The sequence below is a fragment of the Carya illinoinensis genome, chromosome 1 (assembly GCF_018687715.1).
Source record: "Carya illinoinensis cultivar Pawnee chromosome 1, C.illinoinensisPawnee_v1, whole genome shotgun sequence".
Classification (NCBI taxonomy): Eukaryota; Viridiplantae; Streptophyta; class Magnoliopsida; order Fagales; family Juglandaceae; genus Carya; species Carya illinoinensis.
Window position 1 is genome coordinate 37,617,585 of NC_056752.1, and position 21,751 is coordinate 37,639,335.

The 21,751-nt window shown below is 38.2% G+C and overlaps 1 protein-coding gene and 3 long non-coding RNA genes across 21 annotated transcripts; 1 reads left to right on the forward strand and 3 right to left on the reverse strand.

Annotated features, from left to right (window-relative positions):
* Nucleotides 1-6,440: 6,440 nt before the first annotated feature.
* On the forward strand, nt 6,441-7,334 carry LOC122317212. Its single transcript, XR_006244398.1, has 3 exons — nt 6,441-6,736; nt 7,182-7,221; nt 7,304-7,334. It is a non-coding gene; the product is annotated as an uncharacterized LOC122317212 (long non-coding RNA).
* LOC122317207 lies at nt 7,223-8,314 on the reverse strand. The gene is made up of 2 exons (XR_006244393.1): nt 8,127-8,314; nt 7,223-7,864 (listed from the first exon to the last, which is right to left on the reverse strand). It is a non-coding gene; the product is annotated as an uncharacterized LOC122317207 (long non-coding RNA).
* A 1,074-nt stretch (nt 8,315-9,388) lies between these two features.
* On the reverse strand, nt 9,389-10,710 carry LOC122317315. The gene is made up of 2 exons (XR_006244416.1): nt 10,642-10,710; nt 9,389-10,212 (listed from the first exon to the last, which is right to left on the reverse strand). It is a non-coding gene; the product is annotated as an uncharacterized LOC122317315 (long non-coding RNA).
* Nucleotides 10,711-10,782: 72 nt separating this feature from the next.
* Nucleotides 10,783-17,501, reverse strand: LOC122317216 (solute carrier family 25 member 44-like). 18 transcript variants are annotated; one of them, XM_043134276.1, is made up of 10 exons: nt 17,288-17,499; nt 15,413-15,468; nt 15,150-15,266; nt 14,888-14,946; nt 14,324-14,565; nt 12,982-13,363; nt 12,378-12,574; nt 12,145-12,286; nt 11,782-11,941; nt 10,783-11,277 (listed from the first exon to the last, which is right to left on the reverse strand). In XM_043134276.1, the coding sequence occupies exons 5-10, from the start codon at nt 14,392-14,394 to the stop codon at nt 11,255-11,257; spliced, it is 975 nt and encodes a 324-aa protein (XP_042990210.1). In that variant the 5' UTR covers nt 14,395-14,565; nt 14,888-14,946; nt 15,150-15,266; nt 15,413-15,468; nt 17,288-17,499; the 3' UTR covers nt 10,783-11,254. The 18 variants fall into 18 exon arrangements, with proteins under 18 accessions (XP_042990210.1, XP_042990188.1, XP_042990217.1 ...); XM_043134254.1 differs by having other exon boundaries at nt 17,269-17,499; XM_043134283.1 differs by lacking the exon at nt 15,413-15,468.
* Nucleotides 17,502-21,751: the final 4,250 nt, after the last annotated feature.

Genomic DNA, 21,751 nt, shown 5'->3' on the forward strand with positions numbered 1-21,751 from the left:
AAACTATATTTTTTAGAGTGTGCTACACATAAGTCCATATACCACATATTTTGTTATTTTTTATTTTTGAGTTTATTCTTCATAAACTATTTTTTTTTCTTATTATCTATATACCAAACATTTGATAAAAGAAAAAAAAAATAAAAAAAAATATGGTGTGGTGTGTAGGTTTATGTTTAGAATTTTTCTATTTTTTAATCCCAAGGATTGGCTCAAGTGGTGAAAATCGTAGTCTTGGGATATCACTCTCTTCAAGATCTAAGGTTTCATATTTTATGGGTGTAAATAATTTTTTTGAAAATACACGCCTGGTGAAAAGCATGCAATCGTGAGTATGTAAGTGTTGTGTAATTACTAATTATTTTGAAAAACGTGAATAAATATAAGACTTACATGATAAGAAATTAATTTTTTAATAGTAAATTCTATTCTTTTTCAAAGTGACTATACAATGCATGTATACTTCATGACTATAAGTGACATTACTCAAGTATTAATTCTTTCTATATATGGCAGCAATATTAGCTATATCTTCTTTTTTCAAACTCATTCAAAGTGTTTTTTTATTTTTTTGAAAAACAGGTCAAACTTTTCATTCCACAATAAATTGATTACATAGAGTCATAAGAGACCACTTGTTCAATACAGTTAGGAATAAAGACCAGATCACACACATCAACTACATTGTTAAGAGCATCCTTGGCTAGCAAATGTGCTGCCATATTATAATCCCTCTTCGTGTGCATAATGTCCCAATAAGAGAAAGACTTCTTGGCTCCAATCCTTCTCAGACCTTTTCATTTTTTGAACCACCTGCAATGAGTCCCCTTCAAGGATTATGTTGGTAAACCCATGATCCTTGCAGAACTGAATAGCCACCATCATAGCATAAGCTTCAGCAGATAGAGGAGAGAGTCTAAGATTTCTATATGTCCTCACTGACCCGAGAACCTTGCCATTCCAGTCCCTGACCAGTGCACCAATCCCTGTCATTCCCAAGGAGACATTTAAGGCAGCATCCCAGTTGAGCTTATACCTCCCCACTGGAGGTTTCCTCCATTTCTACACTATCTTTGAACTGCTAGTAGCAGGAGGGGGACCAACCTGGGACATGGCTAATTGATAGACTCTATGATCATCTTTGGCCTTTTGGATGATGGAATTGGGGTGTTTGAAGCCTTACCATGGACAAATTCGTTCCTTCTACTCTAGAGGAGTCTAGCAGTTAACCCAGCCAGTTCAAGTTCAGCTTTTGGAAGTTTTTCTGTTAGATGTGCCCATATGTCTCTAAACTGATCACATTGCATAGACATTTTCATAATTTTGATGCTAGCTTGGCCCCACACGTCTTTTGCAGCACTGCAGCCCCAAAGGGTATGCCCTGAGGTTTCTCTTTCAATCTGGCATATTGGACATAGGAAGTGCTCACTCACCTTTCTTCTCTGTAGGTTGTCCATGATAGGAAGAGCCTCACTGCTGGCTCCCCAGAGGAAATTTCTGACCACATTAGGGACTTTCAATCTCCATATTGATTGCCAATTTTCACAAAGGGCATGGTCTTTCGAGCTCCCACTTTCTAGGAGAGAGGAAATCTCCCTGTGGAGATGATACACTCTGTACAGAGAAAATGCCATTTTTAGTCCCACCCAAGTAAGTATGTCCTCTCTATTTCCCAAGCTAATGGGAATGGCTTTAATATGGTCTATCTCCTGTTGAGAGAAGTACTTGTTGAGTGTGGAATAATTCCAGCTTTTTGACACAAGATCAGTAAGTTCAGATACCCAATTAACCCCATTAGTTCCATTGGGTTTGTTTGTTGTTGCCAATGAGATTGGTTTAGGGAGCCATCGATCCTTCCATACATTAACTGAACATCCATTGCCAATCCTCCATACCACACCCTCCTTGAGTAGCTTTAGTCCTTCTACCATACTCCTTCATGCTAGGGATGACCTGTAACCTAGTTTTGCATTCAGCAAATTGCTTGAGGGGAAATACTTTTGTTTCCTCACTTGAACTGAGAGGGAATTTGGTTTTGTGAGAATATTCCAACCTTGCTTTGCTAGAAGGGCAAGATTGAAGCTGCTAAAGTTTCGAAATCCCATCCCTCCCTGATCTTTGCTATTGCTTAGTTTACTCCACTTCACCCACTGAATTTTGGACTGATCCTCATTAAAACCTCACCAGAATTTCCTCACCAGCTGATCCAATCTCTTTATTATGGACTGAGGAAGTAAAAAGATCCCCATTGTGTAGGTAGGGATGACCTGAAGAACAGACTTGATTAGAATTTCTTTGCCTGCAGAAGAAAGGCTTTTGGTCTTCCAGTTTGTTATCTTTGTCCAGGTCCTATCAATAAGTCCATGGAAGGCTACTGTTTTTGCTCTCCCAATCATAGCAGGTAGTCCCGGATAGTTTTCAAGAGAAATTTTTGGTTTTACACCAGCTATGCTCAGGAGAGTCCTCTGGTTTTCTGATGGTGTATTTTTACTAAGAAAATAAAGGAGTTCTCCTTGTTTAGCATTTGACCCGAGCCCATCTCATAGGTCTCAAGGATCCCCATCAATCTGCTCCATTCAAGGGAGTTAGCCTTACAAAATATCATACTATCATCAACAAAGAAAATGTGGCTTACCTTTTGGGGTCTTTTTCCAATGGGGACACTAGATATGGTGTCAATACTTTCAGCTTTCTGTAGCATGCAAGATAATGCCTCTGCACATAGTATAAAGAGGTAAGGGGATAGAGGATCCCCTTGCCTTAAACCTCTAGATGGTTTGAAGGATGCTTGAGGTTCTCCATTGATGAGGATTGAGAAAGTTACTGAGGAGATGCTTTTTAGCACTAGAGAGATCCAGCTTTGGTGAAAGCCCAGCCTGCTCATCACAGAAGATAAGAAAGACCACTCGACATGATCATAGGCCTTACTCATATCTAACTTTCAGGCCATGTAACCTGACTTCCCCTTCATTCTAGTAGACATAGAGTAGAGTGTTTTGTATGCCACCAGAATGTTGTTAGTGATGGATCAACTTGGGACAAAAGCACTTTGATTGGGGGATATTATGTCAGGCAGGACAATCTTTAATCTGTTAGAGAGCATTTTTGCAACAATTTTGTAAATAACACTACATAAATTGATGGGTCTAAAATCAGAAACTCTCTTGGGGTCTTTGATCTTAGGAATTAGAGTAATGAAAGTTTCATCAACCCCTTCCAAAGAGCCCACATCATTCAAAACATTAAGTGCAAACCTGGTTACTTCTTTGCCTATGATTTCCCAATGGGATTGGTAGAAAATGGCTGGGAAGCCATCAGGGCCAGGCGATCCCAATCCTTTCATTTGAAAAACTGCATTTTTGACCTCCTCTTCTGAGAAAGAATGTAGTAGGACCTCATTCATCAGGGGAGTGACCTTTGGGGGTATGTCCTCTAAGCATCTTCCTATGTCATAGGGGTTAGAAGAGTTGAATAAATATGAAAAATGAGTGGTGAATACTTCCCCTATCTGTTGCTTCTGAGTAACCAGGTTATTATTGGGGTCAAACACCTGAGATATTTTGTTTGTCTTCCTTCTTTGATAAGCATGCAAATGATAGAACTTAGTATTCCTATCTCCATTTTGCAGCCAATGTTGTTTGACCCTTTGTTTCCATTTTAATTTTTCCTCACCAAGTGATTGTTTGATCTCCTTTTGAAGTAGAGTGATAGCATCCACTTGGTCCCCTTGGTTAGACTCTTGCAGATTCTCCAGCTTCTTCATCTTCTTTTTTATTTCTCTTGAGGCCTTGTTGGAGTCAGCCCCCTTCCACTTCTTTAGAGCAAGGCTGCAGTTTGAGATTCTTTTGTGCATGCTGATTGCAACATCATCACCCACTACCACTTTACCCCACGCCTCTTTAATTATGTTAGAGATCCCTTCTTTAATGTTCCAAGCTGCTTTAAATCTAAAGAGGTGAGTATTACTGGACCTTTGGCTAGTTGTATTTTCCACATGAATAAGGATGAGAGAGTGGTATGACTTTATAGCTGGGATAACTTGACAGCAAGATTCAGTAAAACATTGCAGCCAGTTGTTATTTGCCAAGGCTCTATCAAGCTTTTCCTTAGTAAAATCACCCTCTTTTCTATTGTTGGACCAGGTAAAGAAGGGGCCTTGAGTCCGGATTGAGTTCAAAGAACAGTCCATGATGGCATGTCGAAAGGTTTCCATTTGCCTATAGGGTATGGGACCCCCACCTTGTTTTTCATTTTGGCACAACAGTTCATTAAAGTCTCCACAACACAGCCAAGCCATTGGTGGAGCAGGCTTGAGGGACCTTAAAAGCTCCCAGCTCACGTGTCTTTTTGTTGTTTCTAGGTAGCCATAGAAGCCAGTAAAAAGCCATGGGGGGTGTCTAGGTTGATAGTGACATGGGCACTTATGTGCCATCTTAAATAGTTGAGGATGGACACATTAATCCTGTTGTTCCACATTAAAGCTAAACCTCCACTACTGCCTACACTGTCCATCACCAAGCAGGATTCAAATTTTAACAACTTGCAAATTTCTTCTATTCTACTTTTCGAGCACTTGGTTTCCATTAGGAAAACCAAGTTGGGGCACTTGTCTTTAATCAACACGTTAAGGATGTTAACTGACCGAGGGTTCCTAAGCCCTCGTCAATTCCAACTTAGGCATCTCATTGTGGTTGGTGGTGCTGCCTAGCAGCCACCACCTTCTTCTCAGGTTGCACCCCTTTAGGGGGGGGGCATTAAGCTTGGTTTGTTTAAAAGCATGACCAAATGAGGGAGAAAGGGTACATGGCTCCACTTTCCTCTTAGTTACTCCACTAGTGGGTGCCTCTGGGGAGGCCAGAGAGTCACTGGCAGCAGATTTGTCTCGTGCCCTCCTCTTCCATGATGCCTTCTGTCTCGAGGTAACCAATATTTTAACCTGCTGGTCCAAGAAACTGTCCAGAGATTTGATTTGACTAGCAAGGGAACAACTAGCCTTTTGGGAAGCCACGAAGGGACCACCTCCTTGACATTTTTCACCAACCTTTTCCTGCTTTATCTCAGAGTAACTCTGACTTTCCTTTTTTGGGGAACAGACTTTTTGTTTTGGCATAGGTTCCTTATTGGACGCCAACAGGTTGGAGAAAGTTGTTTGCTGCTTTTCCTCTTCTAGAACCAAATCAGATTTTGGGTTGTCCTGCGCCCCCTCTTTCCTTAGGTTCTCACTGGCACATTCCTTTTTTGGCTTTCCCACATTCTGTTCACTTTTCTCTGAATATTGTTCTGCAGGTTTGGCTGCCATTTTTGCCCTTATCCTTGAGCTGCCATTTTTGCCCTGCACTTCACCACCATAGCGTTTTGCTTTAGACCCAAAAGGTCGTGTTGAAGAAGCCTTGAGCCAAGTACCATATTGGTTGTTCATTCCCAGTTTTGTGTTGCGACTAGATCCCTAGCAGTTAAGAGTATGAATGATAGACCCGCAGCCAAAACAAAAGGAGTGGAGGCGTTCATACTTAAAAGGGATCCATCGTCGGACACTATCAACCAAGAGAAATCTTCCTCGAATAAGAGGTTTGGTAATATCAACCTCCACTTTGGCTCTCAGGACACACCCCCATCCACAACCCCCTGCATCTATCTCCACCTCGTACACATTTTCCATTCCCGAGAACAGTTCAGCTCCCACCTCCTTTGTCATGCATGCCATAGGCATGTCATGAGCCTGGACCCAGAAAGTTTCCCTGGTGAAGGTGAGATCCTTTAAAGGAACCAAACCATCAATCTTCTGAATGCACACTAGACTCCTATCGAAGGTCCAGGGTCTCCCATGTAGAACTTTTGCCTTATCATGTTCAAACTGGAACTCCACTACAACTTTGTTTTCTCCCTCTTCTTTGAATTGGATCCACCCCTTCGGACGCCAAACCTTGGACATGGTTGTTCTGAAAGCCTCCTTATTCACCACCCTATCAGCATTAATCTTCGTAATGAGGCACCTCTTACCTTTATTTACCAGAGTTTGTAGAGCTTCATTTTTCACCTTCACTAACTCTGCTTCCTGTTCTGTTAACGTGAAGCCTTCTCATAACATGTTAAGCTCCTCCTCCATTCTGCTTTGCTCTTCAAACCACGTTGAAGAGACTACCCTTTGCACAACAAAGACTCACCTCACCTTGGTTGAGAGAGGAGCTAGTTTTTCTCTACAAAGACCTTCTTTTTGGCACTTGGACTCACCTCTGTTGAATGATCGCAAGTAGCCTTTCAATTTCTCCGAAAGTCATTCAAAGTGTTGGCAATTTATGAAAGTGTATTGTAATGTTTTCAAAATACTTGTTCACCATTTTGATTAGACAGCATGTCACTGCTTCTAATTATACACAGGAAGAAATTTCTGGATGGAGGGAGGATTTGTTTACAGCTAGAAAAAGCGCAATGAACTGACTTGGTGCTATTTCCATGTCAACGGTAACTACACAGTATTCCTCAATAAATGTCTTTGAACCATCTCTCTAGACAATTAGTGTTGTTTACGTTTTTTGTTTGGTCCCCCAGGGTCCTCCCATGGGCAATTCTAGTAATGGTTCTTCAGCTGCTTAAAAGCGCCAAAAAAGTGAAAAAAAAAAAAAAACAAGAGATATAGTCAGCGCCATTTTATGGGGGAGTTGTTTGTGCTTCCATTTTTGTCAAAGTTTCCTATTCCTTCTGATGCAAATGCATCCCAACCTAAAATTTTAAATGAGTGAGTTCATGTCTCTCTGATGAAGCCCATCAATTACAATTTGAAACCATCTTGTAAAGTGAAAATTTAATGTTGGGTTCATGATATTTGTGTGCTGCTGATTTTTTTAATCTTTTGGTTTTCTCCCTGCCATATGGAGGGGAGGATGGGGAATGAGGAAATGCTGGAAGGATTCCTAATGATCTTCGCTGAGGTGATGCCTTATTTGATCGCCATCACCTCCTCTATGTATATGTCTGTAACTAAGGTAGCTCTGCCTACCAAAGATTCTCTTTGTTTAGTTTAATACAACATAACTATCTTGCCTTCAAAAAAAAAAAAAAAATCTGTTCCCCTTTTTATTTGGGTGATAAAAGGATTCCAGCTGGCTTTCTTGTAAGGTGTGTGCGTGCGTGTGTATACATATATATAGATTGTTTTCTTCTCATCTTGTTAAATATGACAGTTATTTTGGTGTTCTGATGGCATACGGTGGTCTACAAGATGTAAGCGGATCTCACCCCATAGTGGTGATTATTGTTTAATCAGTCTTTACACCAGAGTTTATAATTGTATACCACATTACAGTTTCTAAGGGTGCAAGAACCTGGATATATATATAAACTCTCGTTTATACTCGGGTGCTTCCATTGTATACGATATCTGCATGCCTACCATACGTGCTTTCCACTGCAAATCCAAAGAAGTGTTACTCATGTCATGTGGATACTTGGAGAGCTTGCACCGTCTACGAGAAGTGAGACTATTTTCTTACTCATGTCATCCATCTTTTACTTGTTTCTCTCACACCAAAGAAGTGTTTGTCACTTGCTATATCACAGTCATATTACTTTCTTCTTTTGATCATCCAAGCTAATTTCTTGAACACTGAATTATTAATTTTTAATGGAAAACACCGTCATGCATTCATTCCGGTACTGAGTTTCAGGAGATGAGTGCAGATTTATATTCTTCATTGCTCAAGGCATTGGCCATGCCATATAAAGGGGATACTTCCTGTTATCCTGTCAGGGTTTCTGCTGCTGGCGCAATTTCTGCACTTCTTGAGGTAGGTCTCTAAATGAACCATTTTGGACTTTGTAATTGCAGCAGTTGCAATACATTCCAAAAGTATTTTCGTTAGCTTGTCTACGTTTCCGTGCATCATTTTCAAATCCAAGAAAACCATTTTCACAAGGAATACGGGATAGAATCGTTTGATGAGTAACACAAACAAACAAATAGGGCCTATATATGGTTCAAATTCCAGAGAAGAAATTCACAAATAAATTGAAAAATCTGAGAGTCAAATCACATTGAGTTCATACAAATTTTCAAAATGGGATCAGATCCGAGCCAAAAAATAAAAAAAGATCAATACAGGGACTAGGTGGAGAGAAAAGGAGCTTACCTTTTACGAAAATGAGGAGAGAGAAGGGAAGGGTGGGAAGAGTTGGATCCTATAGAGAAGCTGGCGTCACGCTAAATTGAATTCAGATTCAGATTCAGAAATCAAATTTCAATCCATCTCTTCCTCTCCGTGGGTATATAGAGTGGAGAGAAAGAGAGGCAGGTGAGGCCGAGCTAAAAACGGACAGTGATTTTTTTTTTTTAAAAATAAAATATTTTAACTATAAAGGAATTATATAAAAATAATTTTGTAAACTGATGTAATATGATATAATTCATCAAATTATAAAATTATTTTTGTTAGAAAATAGATATAACGAATCATATAAAATCACGTCATATTGTAAAATTATTTTTGTTTTTAGATGGAAATTAAATTCCCCTAATATAGTACAAGTTCAGCTTTGCCCAATTGCCCCTATTTACTTTGGACCGCCGGATTACAAATTTTATATGATTTGTTTTTTTTTTTTTTAATGGTGAGTTTTATTTTTTTGAAGAGTCTGGATGAGATTTGTACGCTCTAAACTACATGCCTAATACAGAAATCTTAGGTATATTCACAAATCTTATACGAGTAATTTTACATACTGGTGTTAATATATTATATTTAATTTACAATAAACAAAATTTTATAATATGATATATCACATTAAACTATGTCAGAATGTAAAGTTTATTATATAAAATTTCTGTGTAGATCAAATATGTATATATCTTATATTACTCTTTTAAAAATATCTAACCAAAAAAAAAAAAAAAAAAAAAAACACTGCTACCCATGATGGTGACTCAAAATTCATTAGTTTACTCTCAAGTGCTTTGACAAGCACTAAATAGTTTGAATCAGTACTTACCTTAGACTATTAGTATTAGCTTTCTATGGATTCATTAAATTCTCTAGTAGAACTAGGGTCTAAGCCATAACTCAAACCCGATACGAGTGTGACTTCTCATCATCTAGACATTTCATATCCGATTTCTAGCAAATACGATGTTTGTTATGATCACAACTAGATCGAGAAGCCACCTTTGGTCGCCCCCTCCTACCATTATTGCCTATAAAAAAGGGAAAAGACCCTCGCTCGCTGCCTTGTGTACACAAAATTCGATTATATGCATTATATATACAAGGGATATAATATATTCACTTGAATAACACTAATTAGATAGTCTCTTCCCAATCATGGTTTGTCTTCACATACCTTGTACACAAAATTCGATTGAATGCGTAATTTATGCACTTGTACAAAACAGCCAAAATGAAAACATTACACCATCAAACTACTAATAACTGATTCCAAAAATCTCAATCTAGTTATGATAATTATAATCATTAAGATGGATGAAAATAAATAATATAATACAATCTTAACAATAAAATCTCTGAAGTGTTTTGAACGATGAAAGGATAATTTTGCTATAATAAACCATATCACCATCTATTACTTTTAGAAAAATGCTAGAGACAGTTGGCACGCATAAACAGTGCACAAACATTGCTTGTGTGTGAAAAAAAAATGCACATTTTGGGCTTGAATGAAACAACGCATTTTGACTCTTATTCTCCCTCCCTTTGTCTTCCCCATTTTCCCGAAACTCGCCTTTCCCATTCTCATTCCCCATTCTTTTCCACCTCCTTCTCACCCCCATCTTTCTTCAAACTTATTTTCCCTGCAAATATTTCCCTCCCCCAACTCCCTCAAAGACCAGCTCCCCCATCAGAGGCAAGCCCCAGCAACAGCAACCCAAACTCGAATCTAAACCAAACCCCGATAGATTACCAGCTAGAAACCTGCCAAAGCTCCCGATAGGCACGACGCCGTCGAGGTCCCCAGACCCATAGACATAATAGTCTTCAAGCTCGGGTCCATTGTTGCCACAACCGACAAGGTCACTCTTGCCAATTACTACCCCGTCCCGACAAGCTCGAGCCCTGATATTGGGAGATCCTTCCCGCGAGCACTTCTGACACGCCCCAATTTCATGTGTTCTAAGAGAGACACAGAGGCAGGCTCCAAACTGAAATTGAGAGAGACCCTTTTGATAGAGGGTCTTCCTGACACTATGTGATCATTCTTCTGCTTCTAGATTGGGCGAAAAAACGAAATGGATTTAATATGAATAATATTTTGTTTCTATTACTTTTCTATAACTCTTCATAGGTGGGATTACAACAACAATAACATGTTTCATTGGTTTTGAACATTTCTTTCATATAATTTGAACTTTTGTTGGACTGCCATGTTCAAGATGATCGTTCTTTCGGGCGTTAGGTGTCAAAATAAATAAATAAATAAAGCAACGCTGCATGGGTTTTGAATTGAAAAGCTCAATCAAGATACCAAAACCAAAAATACAGTAATTAAGAAGAAAAAACATAGGGAAGAAGAAAGAGGGAGGGAAATGGAGAGAAGAAAGAAGAAAGAGGGAAAATCTGAATCAAGATCTCTCTCTCTCTCTCTCTCTCTCTCTCTCTCTAATGTAATGGATGAAGTGGCATGCCGACTACTCACCGTTTGCACAGGCCGATTGCCCCTAGAAGAACTGTTATTTTTACCTCGACTGAAAATATGATTGTCCCTACAAGAGCTAATCTGTGTAATGTCCCTATGAATATGAAATTGACTTGCCAATGAAAAATTACAAAAGAATGATTATGAAAAATTAACTCCTCTTCTAAGAATGATTAAATGCCCATTCACCAGCAATCAACCTTCTGCGTGGCTGAATTACAATTCTGTTTCATGGTCTAACAAGTCTTACAAAATCGTTCCAAATCCCACGATACGTTTGGTGGAGTCAATGAATTGCAGTCCAATGTCCTCATAACAGTGAAGAATGAGCAATGCTCAATGGTTTGTAACATTTACAAGAAAACACCGTAAACCACATTGGAGGAAGTGAATTGAAGTATTGAACTACCTCTGTCTGATAACGACTAAAGAGAGTCTAACCATTCTTGTGCTGTGTAATGCAAGACGAGAATGCCACTCCCCATCTCTGTGTCGGAGAAATTGGAAAACTCACATCAGGAACTCACGCCAGAATCAGTTTCCTTGCACTTCAAACAACTTCAGCATTTCTGAAGCCAAGTTGGACTCGCAACTCCTCCAGCTTGAGATCTTGTTACTGCCTCACGGATAATCTCTCTGACAAAAGCAGTGTGCACAAAGGTTAGCTGCTAACCAGATGGAAGGCCTAGTCAATACAAGGGCTGACACAGAGTGTAAGTTGCACCGTAAAAACCTATCCACAACCAATTTAAGATACAATGGCACGCGTGCAAAATTGCAATCACCGATTTCTCATCCATAAAATTAAGTAAAAAACTGAACCAAGTAGTAACACTTCAGCTGTTAATTGTTTTGGAATCAAAATAAACCAATTTCTGTCCTAGTAAATACCAAAAGAATGTGGGGAAAAATAAATTTATTTGAAACACCAGCATTCTCGATAAAATATGGTGATGTTTTCAGGATTTCAAAACCAAACTTCAAATTCACTTGTTGCACATTAACCAAGGGATATAGTGTATAGATATTTGTTGTAGATCAAAGCATTAATACCACATCCCAACACAGAGAAGCTGATCAAAATGCAAGACTTTGCATTTAACCATTTAAAAAAAAAAGATAACCGGGAGTCAGACATACTTATAAGTTCATAGGTAACAATCATTGTTGTTCCATAGAGAGACATATTTAAGAATCGAGGTCCAAACCCCCTATAGAAGCCCCACCATCCATCTTCCTTAAGGAGTGTCCTTGCAGTCTTCAGTACTGACGGTCTTCCACCCTCAAAATTATCCATGACCTTCAACGTAAGTGAGATCCAGGTTCAAATAAAAATTCAAGCAATTAAAAATAGACTAAAAAAATTTAAATCTTGACTCATTCAGTGTGTGACATATCCAGCAGGTTGCCATACCAAGCATAAGATATGAAAGAGTAATTTCTTTATCTTTCAGAGCAGCAAAGATGCTATATGCAGATAGAGAATAATACACATTACTTCACCTGAAGTCTAGTCTTTACAGTGTCAATGGGAGTTGTGATAACTGATGAACAAGCACCAGCTACCAATCCTGCCGTTGCCTGAACTGTTACCATCTCCATATGAGATGGTTTTTTGTCCATATCATCTCTGTAACCCAAGCTCCTACAGTATTGAGGAAACCATAAAGAGAGAGCACTTAGTCTACATTTTGACGTAACAAGAGATAGTTGACCACCGGAACATTTGTATGAACCTCCAAATCATGTGTTGGGCAGCTCCGTAGGCACCCCACCAAAGTGCAAATGCTGGGGATTGCGTCACAGCTGTCAATCCAAAGCCTCTATACAATCCGCGGAACCCTTCAGCCTCTATCACCTTTCGTACAACATCAAATGGTCCATTGCAGACTGCCGTCCCAGGAATCCCTTGTACCATCAGTCTCTGGCAGACCTGAGAATTCATCAATTGCAGTTGGTTATATATCAGTCATCATCATAGGCTCATTAGGCACATAACTCTACAAAACAATACTTTTATTTTTATAGGTGGATGGTAACAATGTGAAAACCGTGCATAATGCAAGATGTTTACGAAAAATGTCCATCCAAACGCTGGCCCCTAACTACAAAGCTCACAAGTATATGTCATTCAGTCCATGAACAAAACAACTCAAACAATTTATGAACTGTCACATTGCAATTGTAAAACAGCTGTAGATTTTGTACTCCTTAATAAGAGTGTGCCCAACTTTTTTTTCCCTTTCATTTTTTCTTTCCTTCCAAATATATTTACCTCATTTCTAGACTAAGAAAAAGGGGAGAAACTGTATAAAAGTTGGAAAGAATGAGTTTACCCACCACCTCCAAAGGAACATAGTACACACAAGAAACTAAATTTGACAACATCCCTGCCACTCCATTCGCTATGCCAAGACGTGTTGCTTCGGGCATATCTAGACCTTCTGTATATTTTAACATCATATCTTTTGACACTTCAAGTGATGTTAAAGCCAAGACTCTACCAGGCAATGATCCAACAGCTGAAGTGCCAAAACCCCTAAATAGGCCAGGGATACCATCAGTCTTCAATATCTGTTCAAATACTGATATACCGCGCATGTTAGAGAGACCAGAACCAGCAACTTGCATTCTAGTCTTTACAACTGCCGTAGGATGTAACAAGGCTGACTGAGCAGTAAAGAGGATGGCCCCAATAATGTGAAACTTTGTCTTGTCCAACCTAAATTGAGGCCAATAAGATTGTAAAGACTGTTAGTTCTACACCTACTTTATCACATAAAAAATGAAACTTCCCACATAGAAGGCCAGTGATGTAAAATCAATTGAGAAATAAACTAACTGAACTGAAAAGAAGTGGATGCAGGTGGCTGAGTTTTGGTTGGGTTTTCTTTTTAGGGCAGATTAAGCCCAATATAAGTCATAGAGTTGACCCTCCCTGAACTGAAGAGTGTCCAAGGGGAGAGAAATGTACTTATAAGACAGAAAGTAAAGGTTTTCATCCTTCTAAAGTGCATTCTTGATCAAATCAGATATAAAACATTAGATTACAAAATTCCCACCTATTAATTATTATAGGCCTACACGAACAGTGCAGGGACAGTCCTTGAAATTTCTGTTCACTTCAGAATTCTACTATTCGATCCTTCTCACTACACTATTCTGCTCAGAAGGTCACAAACTCAGGAGGACCAGCACACCTAATTAGTATTCATGGTGGCAACAAGATCATTTCGAAAAACCGTACACATTATGTTTCTCTTTCCTTTCAATTGCTCCAGAAAATGCTTACGTTTTTTTCAATTCACCTATAATTTCATAGGGATAATGCAGAGCCCTTTTTCTGACTGAAAATAATTCAGTTTCAACAAAAAGAAGCAACAGCAGGAAATATGAAGTAAGATTTTTCAACTGTGCAAATAAGAGAATATGAAAACATTAATGTCTGAAAAATATTTCAACGCTGTAACAAACGGAAGTTTGATATTAAACAAAACAACATAAACAATCACAAATAACAATCTAATCACTGAAACGATCCAACCGTCCATACAATCACATTCTCGACATGAGCAAATAATGCCAGAACCAACCAATATCACGTGCAAACCATGAGAACAAGATGAAGTAAATAGTACCGATAAAAAAAAATATAGCATATAAAATGAATAGAAGAACCTGCCTATCCCAGTTGATGTCAGTGTCAGCAAGTGCCAACGCTGGAGCATTTGTAGCCTTGGCTTCCATAGGCATCAGACTTATGTCCCGAGGTCTCTACTTTGTCAGCAATGGCTTTCGAGTAGCTGTTATTCAGCTGGCAGTTCTGCCACTGTCTCACTCAGTGGTAGAGAATGTTTCAGAAAGTTCCAATGGTTTTTTGGAATGAGGAGGAAAGCCTTCAGTTTAAAAATTAGATTAAAGACCCTGCAGGTGAGAGCATTATCATTGAATTAGCCATCCCAATCAAATTTGACTAATACATAATTTTTTTTACTTTTAGCTAATCACTCAAAATTTGAAGTATACATTGGATTAGCCATCACACTCTCTATAATAATAAAATATTATTATCTTTTATTATTTATATTTCTTTAATTATTTTTTATTTTTATTTTCATAATATCCAATAGCCTCCATCAATCATATTCATTTTCATCAATTGAATCCAACAATCTATAAAATTAGCATCTCTAGTTGACAGTTTTTGTAGATGTTAACAAAAAAATTATTAGCACATTCACAATACCATATGCAGTCAAAAGGTTGAGATGGAGAACTCATCTATGACTCCTTCAATATGCGACCCTGCTGAAAAGAACTCTTCCATAAGCGATATTGCTTAAAATAAATAGATCTATGACTCATCTAGTAATATCACAATTCTTGCAAAACAGCATGACAAAGTAAGCACCACATACAAGGATACATGCTAATAGTTGAATGCTTTTATTTTGTCGACCTCAAAACTATTCAAGAATTGTAAGCCGAACCACGCTCGAGAACCATACCCGCTGAAACCTGTTCAAGAAGGATCTACTGCAGCGGCATTCACACCAGAAGTATCAAAGTCATGCTTCAGTGCGTCAAACATATATGATGCATTTAGTAGCCATTTCAAAGCATTCCTGCATATAATCATGAAACACCAGCAGCCTCAGCAGCCATTTTTTCCTTCTGTTTCTCCCTTTTTTTCTTGTTTCTCAAAGCATTCTTGCTCATTGCTCTAAATTAATCAAACAATTCATTAGCATTTCACAATGAAAACCCAAACCATGAACAAATGACCAATAAGGATTGAACTTGCTCTTGAGGACTCTCCCCAAATAGCTGTCATTACAAAAAATATCAAAGTATGAGAACCACGAATAGCAATTAACTAAATCCAACTGAAGCTCAATCTAAATAGTAGGGAACGTGTCTTATCTTCAGTAAATACAAAATCAAGTAATCTCAAATATAGAAAATCTTGTTGTATGTTGTGTCTGCACACAAATATTTGGTCTGACCATGAAAGACATCCTTGATTCAAGTAAAAATTGTACAAAATCAGATCTAAACTCATAATTCCAATATGCTCAGTAAACAAAGTCTCATACTATAATTAAGCTGTTCTATAACTTGGATGCTCAGTAATGGAAACAAACACACATAATTAAGCTGTTCTATAAGCAGCAATGTGACAGTTAAGGTAAATAGATGGTGCAATGTGACAGTTTTTGTAGGTAAGAGTAAGAAGTGTTCTTAAGCCAATCAAACAAAACAAGGCAAACTCTATAATCTGTTGCTGGTTCATGCTGAAAGAAATAAAACAGAACAAGGCATTTTGTCTACAATCTGTAGGCAGTCATATGTAGGCATCAGATGTGTGCATAATAAAAAAATGTGCGCATAATAAGGATGTATAAAAAAAACGTTGCAACAGAACAGCAGCTATAAGCACTTGCTATAAAGCTGCTATAAGCACCGAGCAAAGCTTAAACAGTAGCTGCTATAAGCACTTGTATTAAATTTAAGTTTTTCTTCCTGTTTCTGTTTTGCTTTTCTGATTTTTTGACTAAGGAATGGCAAGGACTAAAGTACCTGGGCAGCAACCTCCAAACCAATCTCATATTTAGTTTGACTTCCAAAACAAATACCAAGTACCCATCAAAGTTTCAGTACCGAATAACGTGGGTGACTGCAGACACTATAAAATATAGCAAGTATTTTTTCCTTCCATTTTGTCAGCAAAGTAATTGCAACCTGTTAACTAAAAAAATTAAAATGCACTCGAAAGATAAGTCTTTCAGCAATTAAGTTGATGTTAATTTTACTCTCTTTTTTTTTTTTTTCCTTTTTTTTACTCATTAAAAAAAAGAGAGTAAAATTAACATCATCTTTTTCTTCATTGTGAGGTGGCTAGGGAGTTACGGGTGGGTATTCTTTGTAGAGCTGGGCTGAGTTGGGTATGTCTAAGAGGGTTGTGGAGGTTTTAGCCTGCTGGAACAGAAATCACAATAGCTCTCAACTGGATGCAGCATGGAGGATGATACCATTGTGCTTATTGTGGTGTTTATGGACGGAAAGGAATGACAGATGTTTTAACAACAAGAAAAGAGCAGTGGGGGATATCGGGAATTTCTTCTTGTCTTCTCTTTTCCAGTGGTTTTCTGGTATTGTATAAAGGGAGAGAATGTTAATGAGTTTTTGTTTTCTTTTTAGGTTTCTAGAATGTAATTAGGTGTTCCTGTGTCCATGGGCTCTGCCTAGTTTTCATTAGTTTCAATAAAGTTTATTACTTATCAAAAAAGAGTAAAAAAGAAAACCTACGGAAGTTCCAATAGCAGATCCGTAACCTTATATGCTAAAAAAAAATCAATTGCGTAGCCATTTCCTTGGGTTAATCTAATGGCCCTCCCTGTCAATCGAAAAATAATTATTCAACAAGTCCCCTAAAAGCCTGGAGAAAACTGTTCGGAGGTTCCCTTCAGAATAGACCATTCAAGAAACTTTTTTCAAAAAAAGAACACTAATGAAAGGATTTTATTAGAAAAAGGCGGAAACCATGCATACTGGATGTAGATAAAAAGAAAACTACCCAAGAAACTTCATATTTGACAGAGATGAAGCTAGGGCTTGGGATGTTACCCTGTTGCTGGAATCAGACCTGAAGAGAAGGTTTGAGTAGCTGCGGGAACGGAGCTGCGACACGAGGAGCTGTGGCCAGGGGGCTGCAACACGAGCTGCGGGAAAGGAGATAGAGCTGCGAGAAAGGAGCTGTGCGGGAGACAGGGACGAGGAAGGAGCAGAGCCGCGGGCAGGGGTTGAACTGGAATTTGGTGCGTGCTTTTGTTTTAGGGCGGGGGGTTGTAATGTAGCAAAATATGTAACGGACATTGAACATTAATTATATAAGATAGGGATAACTAAATTTTTAAAATTGTTAATATGAACCTCTCACTTGAACTCTATTAGCCTTAAGTGAATGATAAAAATTATGATAAAAATAGTTACATGAGACTTGTTAAAACAAACGATAAAAATTAAGTAAATGATAAAAATTAATTATGTGGTTTTATCTTTACCTTTACTCCTAATTGTTAATTTGATGGTAATACATATACACTTACTAACAAAACTAATCCAAATTAATAAATTAGTTCATAGAAGGTAAAGATAAAACTAAATAGTCTATTGTAAATGAATAGGAAAAATAAGGTTGTAATTTATTAAATAGCTTATAAAAAAAGACCAAGATATTTTCTTGCCTCTTATGAGATGTAAAAAAAATGAGAATGTAATATTTTATTAATGACAAAAAATAGGTGTAAGTATGAAAAATTGTTGAAAAACTAAAAGAAACTTAGACAACTAAGTACTAAGTAAGATTTTTGAAAATGTTTTTTTTTTGGGGGGAGGGCAAGCATCAATGTAGGTTCGCCCCGAGATAGGAAGGGATGAAGGAGATAGAGCCACTGGAGATAAGGAGGGAAGTATGAGATAGACACGGGAGATAGGGAGGGAAGAATGAGACTTGGCCGTGGGAAGGAAAACGAAAGGGAGCCGTGCGAAGTGAGCTCAGAAAATTATTAAAAGGAAAACTCTTTTTGCAAGCGCTTAGCATATCAAATCGCGCACTAATCTGACATGAAAAATGAAATGGCGCGTTTCATTAAAATAGTGATTTTGTTGCATATGGAGCCGGAAGAGATTTTATCTTCATCAAACGGTGTGTTTTTGTGTTTTTCCTCCATCAGAAGATTGAGATGCTCGAAGACTCCTCCCCCATTGAAATCTCCTTCCCCATCAATCTCCCCCCACACTCACTCTCGCTCTCGCTTTCGTTTTGCTCTTCAATTTCTAAAGAATTCATTTTTATCGTTGTTATTCCTTGACTCCATGGCGTGGATCCAAGGAGTTTGAGAAACCCTAAATCCTTCGCAAAACAAATCTCTCTTTGACTTTAGCTTTTCACATATCAACAAGTCTCTCTCTCTCTCTCTCTCTCTCTCTCTCTCTCTCTCTCTGTGGGTTGTTTTTGCATGTTGCCGATGGTTGTTGGTCTGCAGTTTGGGTTGTTGTTGCGACAGAGGCTCTGCTTTTATAAAGTAAAACAGAGGCTTGTGGTGTTTAACGAGGCTTGGTGGCGTTTAACGAGGCTTGGTGGCGGTTCCTAGTGGCGTGGGTTGGAGGTTGGTGGTGGAAGGTAGTGGCAGTGATTTTTTTTTTTTTTTGGAGGTGCAGGGGTTGCTGATCTTCACATGGGTAGCTACGGGTTATTTCTGCATATTGCTGATGGATGTTGGTTTGCGGTTTGGGCTGTTGTTGCGACAGGGGCAGCTGTTGTTACTGACAGGGGCTCTGTTTTTATAGAGTAAAACAAAGGCTTGTGGTGTTTAACGAGGCGTGTGGTGGTTGATGGGTTCTAGAGAATAGCATATCGGCGTTTCGCCACACTTTGGACGGAAAACACAACAAAAACTGGAGAGAAAAAAAATCACTACACATTGTCTGCTTTACTGGTTTAAACAGATAGGAGAAGGGATGAAGGAGTCGAAGCTCCACCCCCCCCCCCAACCCCTCTTTTGGCCTGGTTTTTGCTAGAGGCGAGACTTGAGAGAAAAGGGAGAGAGAGAACAGCAGAAACCTTATATGATTTGTGTTTCGGATTTATGGTATCTCATCTTTTATGTTTAGTTAATCTAATGTAGTTCATTTTTTTACACATTAATTAAATTACAATTTTCACTAACATTTGGCTAAGTTAATACTAGTGTCCTGAGCCCTTTATAAATGACGAGGGCTTTTTATCTGGACCCATTAAAACAATTGCTTGCTAGACCGAAATTAAGGAGATGTTTGAGGAATGAGATGAGATAAAAAAAAAATTATGAATATTAATAAGATAGTTTGTGAATGATAATGAGATACTTTAAGTTAAATATTTATTTGATAGAAAAAGTTAGAGCCATCGACGTTGGGTACCGAGGATGGCTCCTAACTGAGGAGGCTAGCTTTTTTATTTTTAAAAAATGAAACAAAATTAGACGAATGATGAAAATGATCCTAATGAAAAAAAAAAATTATACTTATCATTTCTACACCACACACCAACATGTGATTTGTCTTTCTATTTAAACTAACATATTTACACATCAATATGTGTATCTAAATAAAAGAATAAAAATAACAAATCACATATTGATATGTGGTGTGAGAAAATGTAGTTGCATTCCATTTCAATATATATATATATATATTTTATAATTAACAGTCACCACATGGCACGTGGCATGCCATGTCAATCAGGAGGATTCCTCAGTGACTATAGAACTATCCTTATTGGATTTTAGGAAATGAGAGAGAAAAAATTGAATAAAAATTATTATAAATTTAAAATATTGTTATAATATAATTTTCTAAAATTATTTTTGTTTTGATATTTGAAAAAGTTGAATTATTTTTTGCATTTTGTTTGAAAGCTCGAGAAAGTTGTAATAATTAGTGTTGATGCTATTTTTTGGTCAATAGGCCAAATGAGAGAAGGATCCCTCCCTGACTCGCTAAGGTGGTGCTCGGTTTGGATGGATGCTGTGTGGGCCCCTAGTGAGCTTGGCTAGAATCGGTGTTGTGTGGGCCCCGGCTGATTCAGTGCGGCTGTACAGTGTCGGTGCATAGCCATAACTGTGAACAGTAGATAAATGCAGATGAAATAGAGAGAGATAGACATACAGATTTACGTGATTAGGCATTGGGCCTACGTCTATGGAGGCTTGGGAATGAGAGAATCCACTATAATAAGCTTGATTTATAGTCTCTCATGATATCTCATCCTTACTATAAAATAGATCTCTCTTCCCAGTCTTGTCTCTATAGCTAGAGCCCGTGTCTGAAGGTTGAAGAAGCCTTCCCGAGAAGTCTTACCCTTGAAGCCTAGCAAAAAGTATACTAAAAAGCCCTTTTGAAGTCGTAAGTCCCTTGTCTTTTATCTTCTACCTTCCATTGCTTTATGTCACATCATCCCCCATTTATGTCCCCTCCTTTCTTTTTCTCATAACATCTTGACATCACCTTACATTTCCTTCCTTCTACTTCTCCTCTCATTTTATTCTCTTTTGTCCTTTAGTGATAACTCTTTGATGGGCTGGGCCTTGAGAATCCTTTTGGGCCATGTGACAAAAATCTCTCTAACAGATGTTTGCGATTTTTAAGGGTAATTTTGCTTAGAAATTAGACCTTGAGAATCTTTAAAAGTAAAATATGTATCCAAACTTATCCACCCCAATCTGTAGAGAAATAAATTCTGAGAGTTAGTCCTTATTCATCTGTTCCATGCGCTAAGTAGTAAAGATTTCGGAGCTGGGACTAGGCGGGAATTGGGGTCAACCGCGTGAAATGTGAGCGAGTAGCTCATCTAAGGCTGGAGATGGGCTCAACCGCTCAACATGCGAGCGCGAAACTTATCTAAGGCAGGAGATGGGCTCAACCGAGTAAAATGCAAACGCGAAGCTCGGCTATGCGGGAGATAGTGATGCCGGACAGAATAGCGATTATCCTGCAGGCTAGTTCCAACAGATGATTCACAGGAGAAAAATTGCCCAAAACCAGAGAGAAAAGTCTCTAGGGTTTAACGGAATATTATAAAATCAAGCAAAAAATGAAAATCAGTCCACAAGCCGGACTGTTATAGCCAAAAATCATGTTTATCCAAATTTTGTCAAAAATAGCAAAATCTCAAAAATCACTCTAAATTGAAATTCGAAATAAAATAAGCAATCTACAAAAAATCTGGCCCAAATCGGATTTAAAATGACTTCCTAACTGACAAGCGAAATATTACCATAAATAGCAAAAAATAATAATACTAGTAATTCGGAGGGAAAAACATCAGAATTTGAGATTTAAAAAAAAAAAAAAAAGGCACATGAAGCCATACTCAATGTGGACAGCATGTGCGCTGAAAAGAGCTTTCAAAATTGGGGTCTTATGTGCGATTTTGACACCCGTAGCCAAAGTTATGGCTAAAAGACTGAAACGCACTCAAAACGGCCCCAATGAGGAACATATCACAATCAATTCTCGCCTTTGCGCTGATTTGCCAACTCATGGTATCTTAGCGCCATCAAGGTGC

Bases quoted from the DNA above. Each gene is read 5' to 3' on its own strand.
- LOC122317216 (XM_043134283.1), bottom strand. From the start codon at position 14,394: ATGCCTATGGAAGCCAAGGCTACAAATGCTCCAGCGTTGGCACTTGCT. The intron at 12,575-12,981 runs GTGGGTAAACTC...ATGAATTCTCAG, and splicing joins ACTATGTTCCTTTGGAGGTG to GTCTGCCAGAGACTGATGGT. The intron at 12,287-12,377 runs GTTCATACAAAT...TCAATACTGTAG, and splicing joins GCCCAACACATGATTTGGAG to GAGCTTGGGTTACAGAGATG.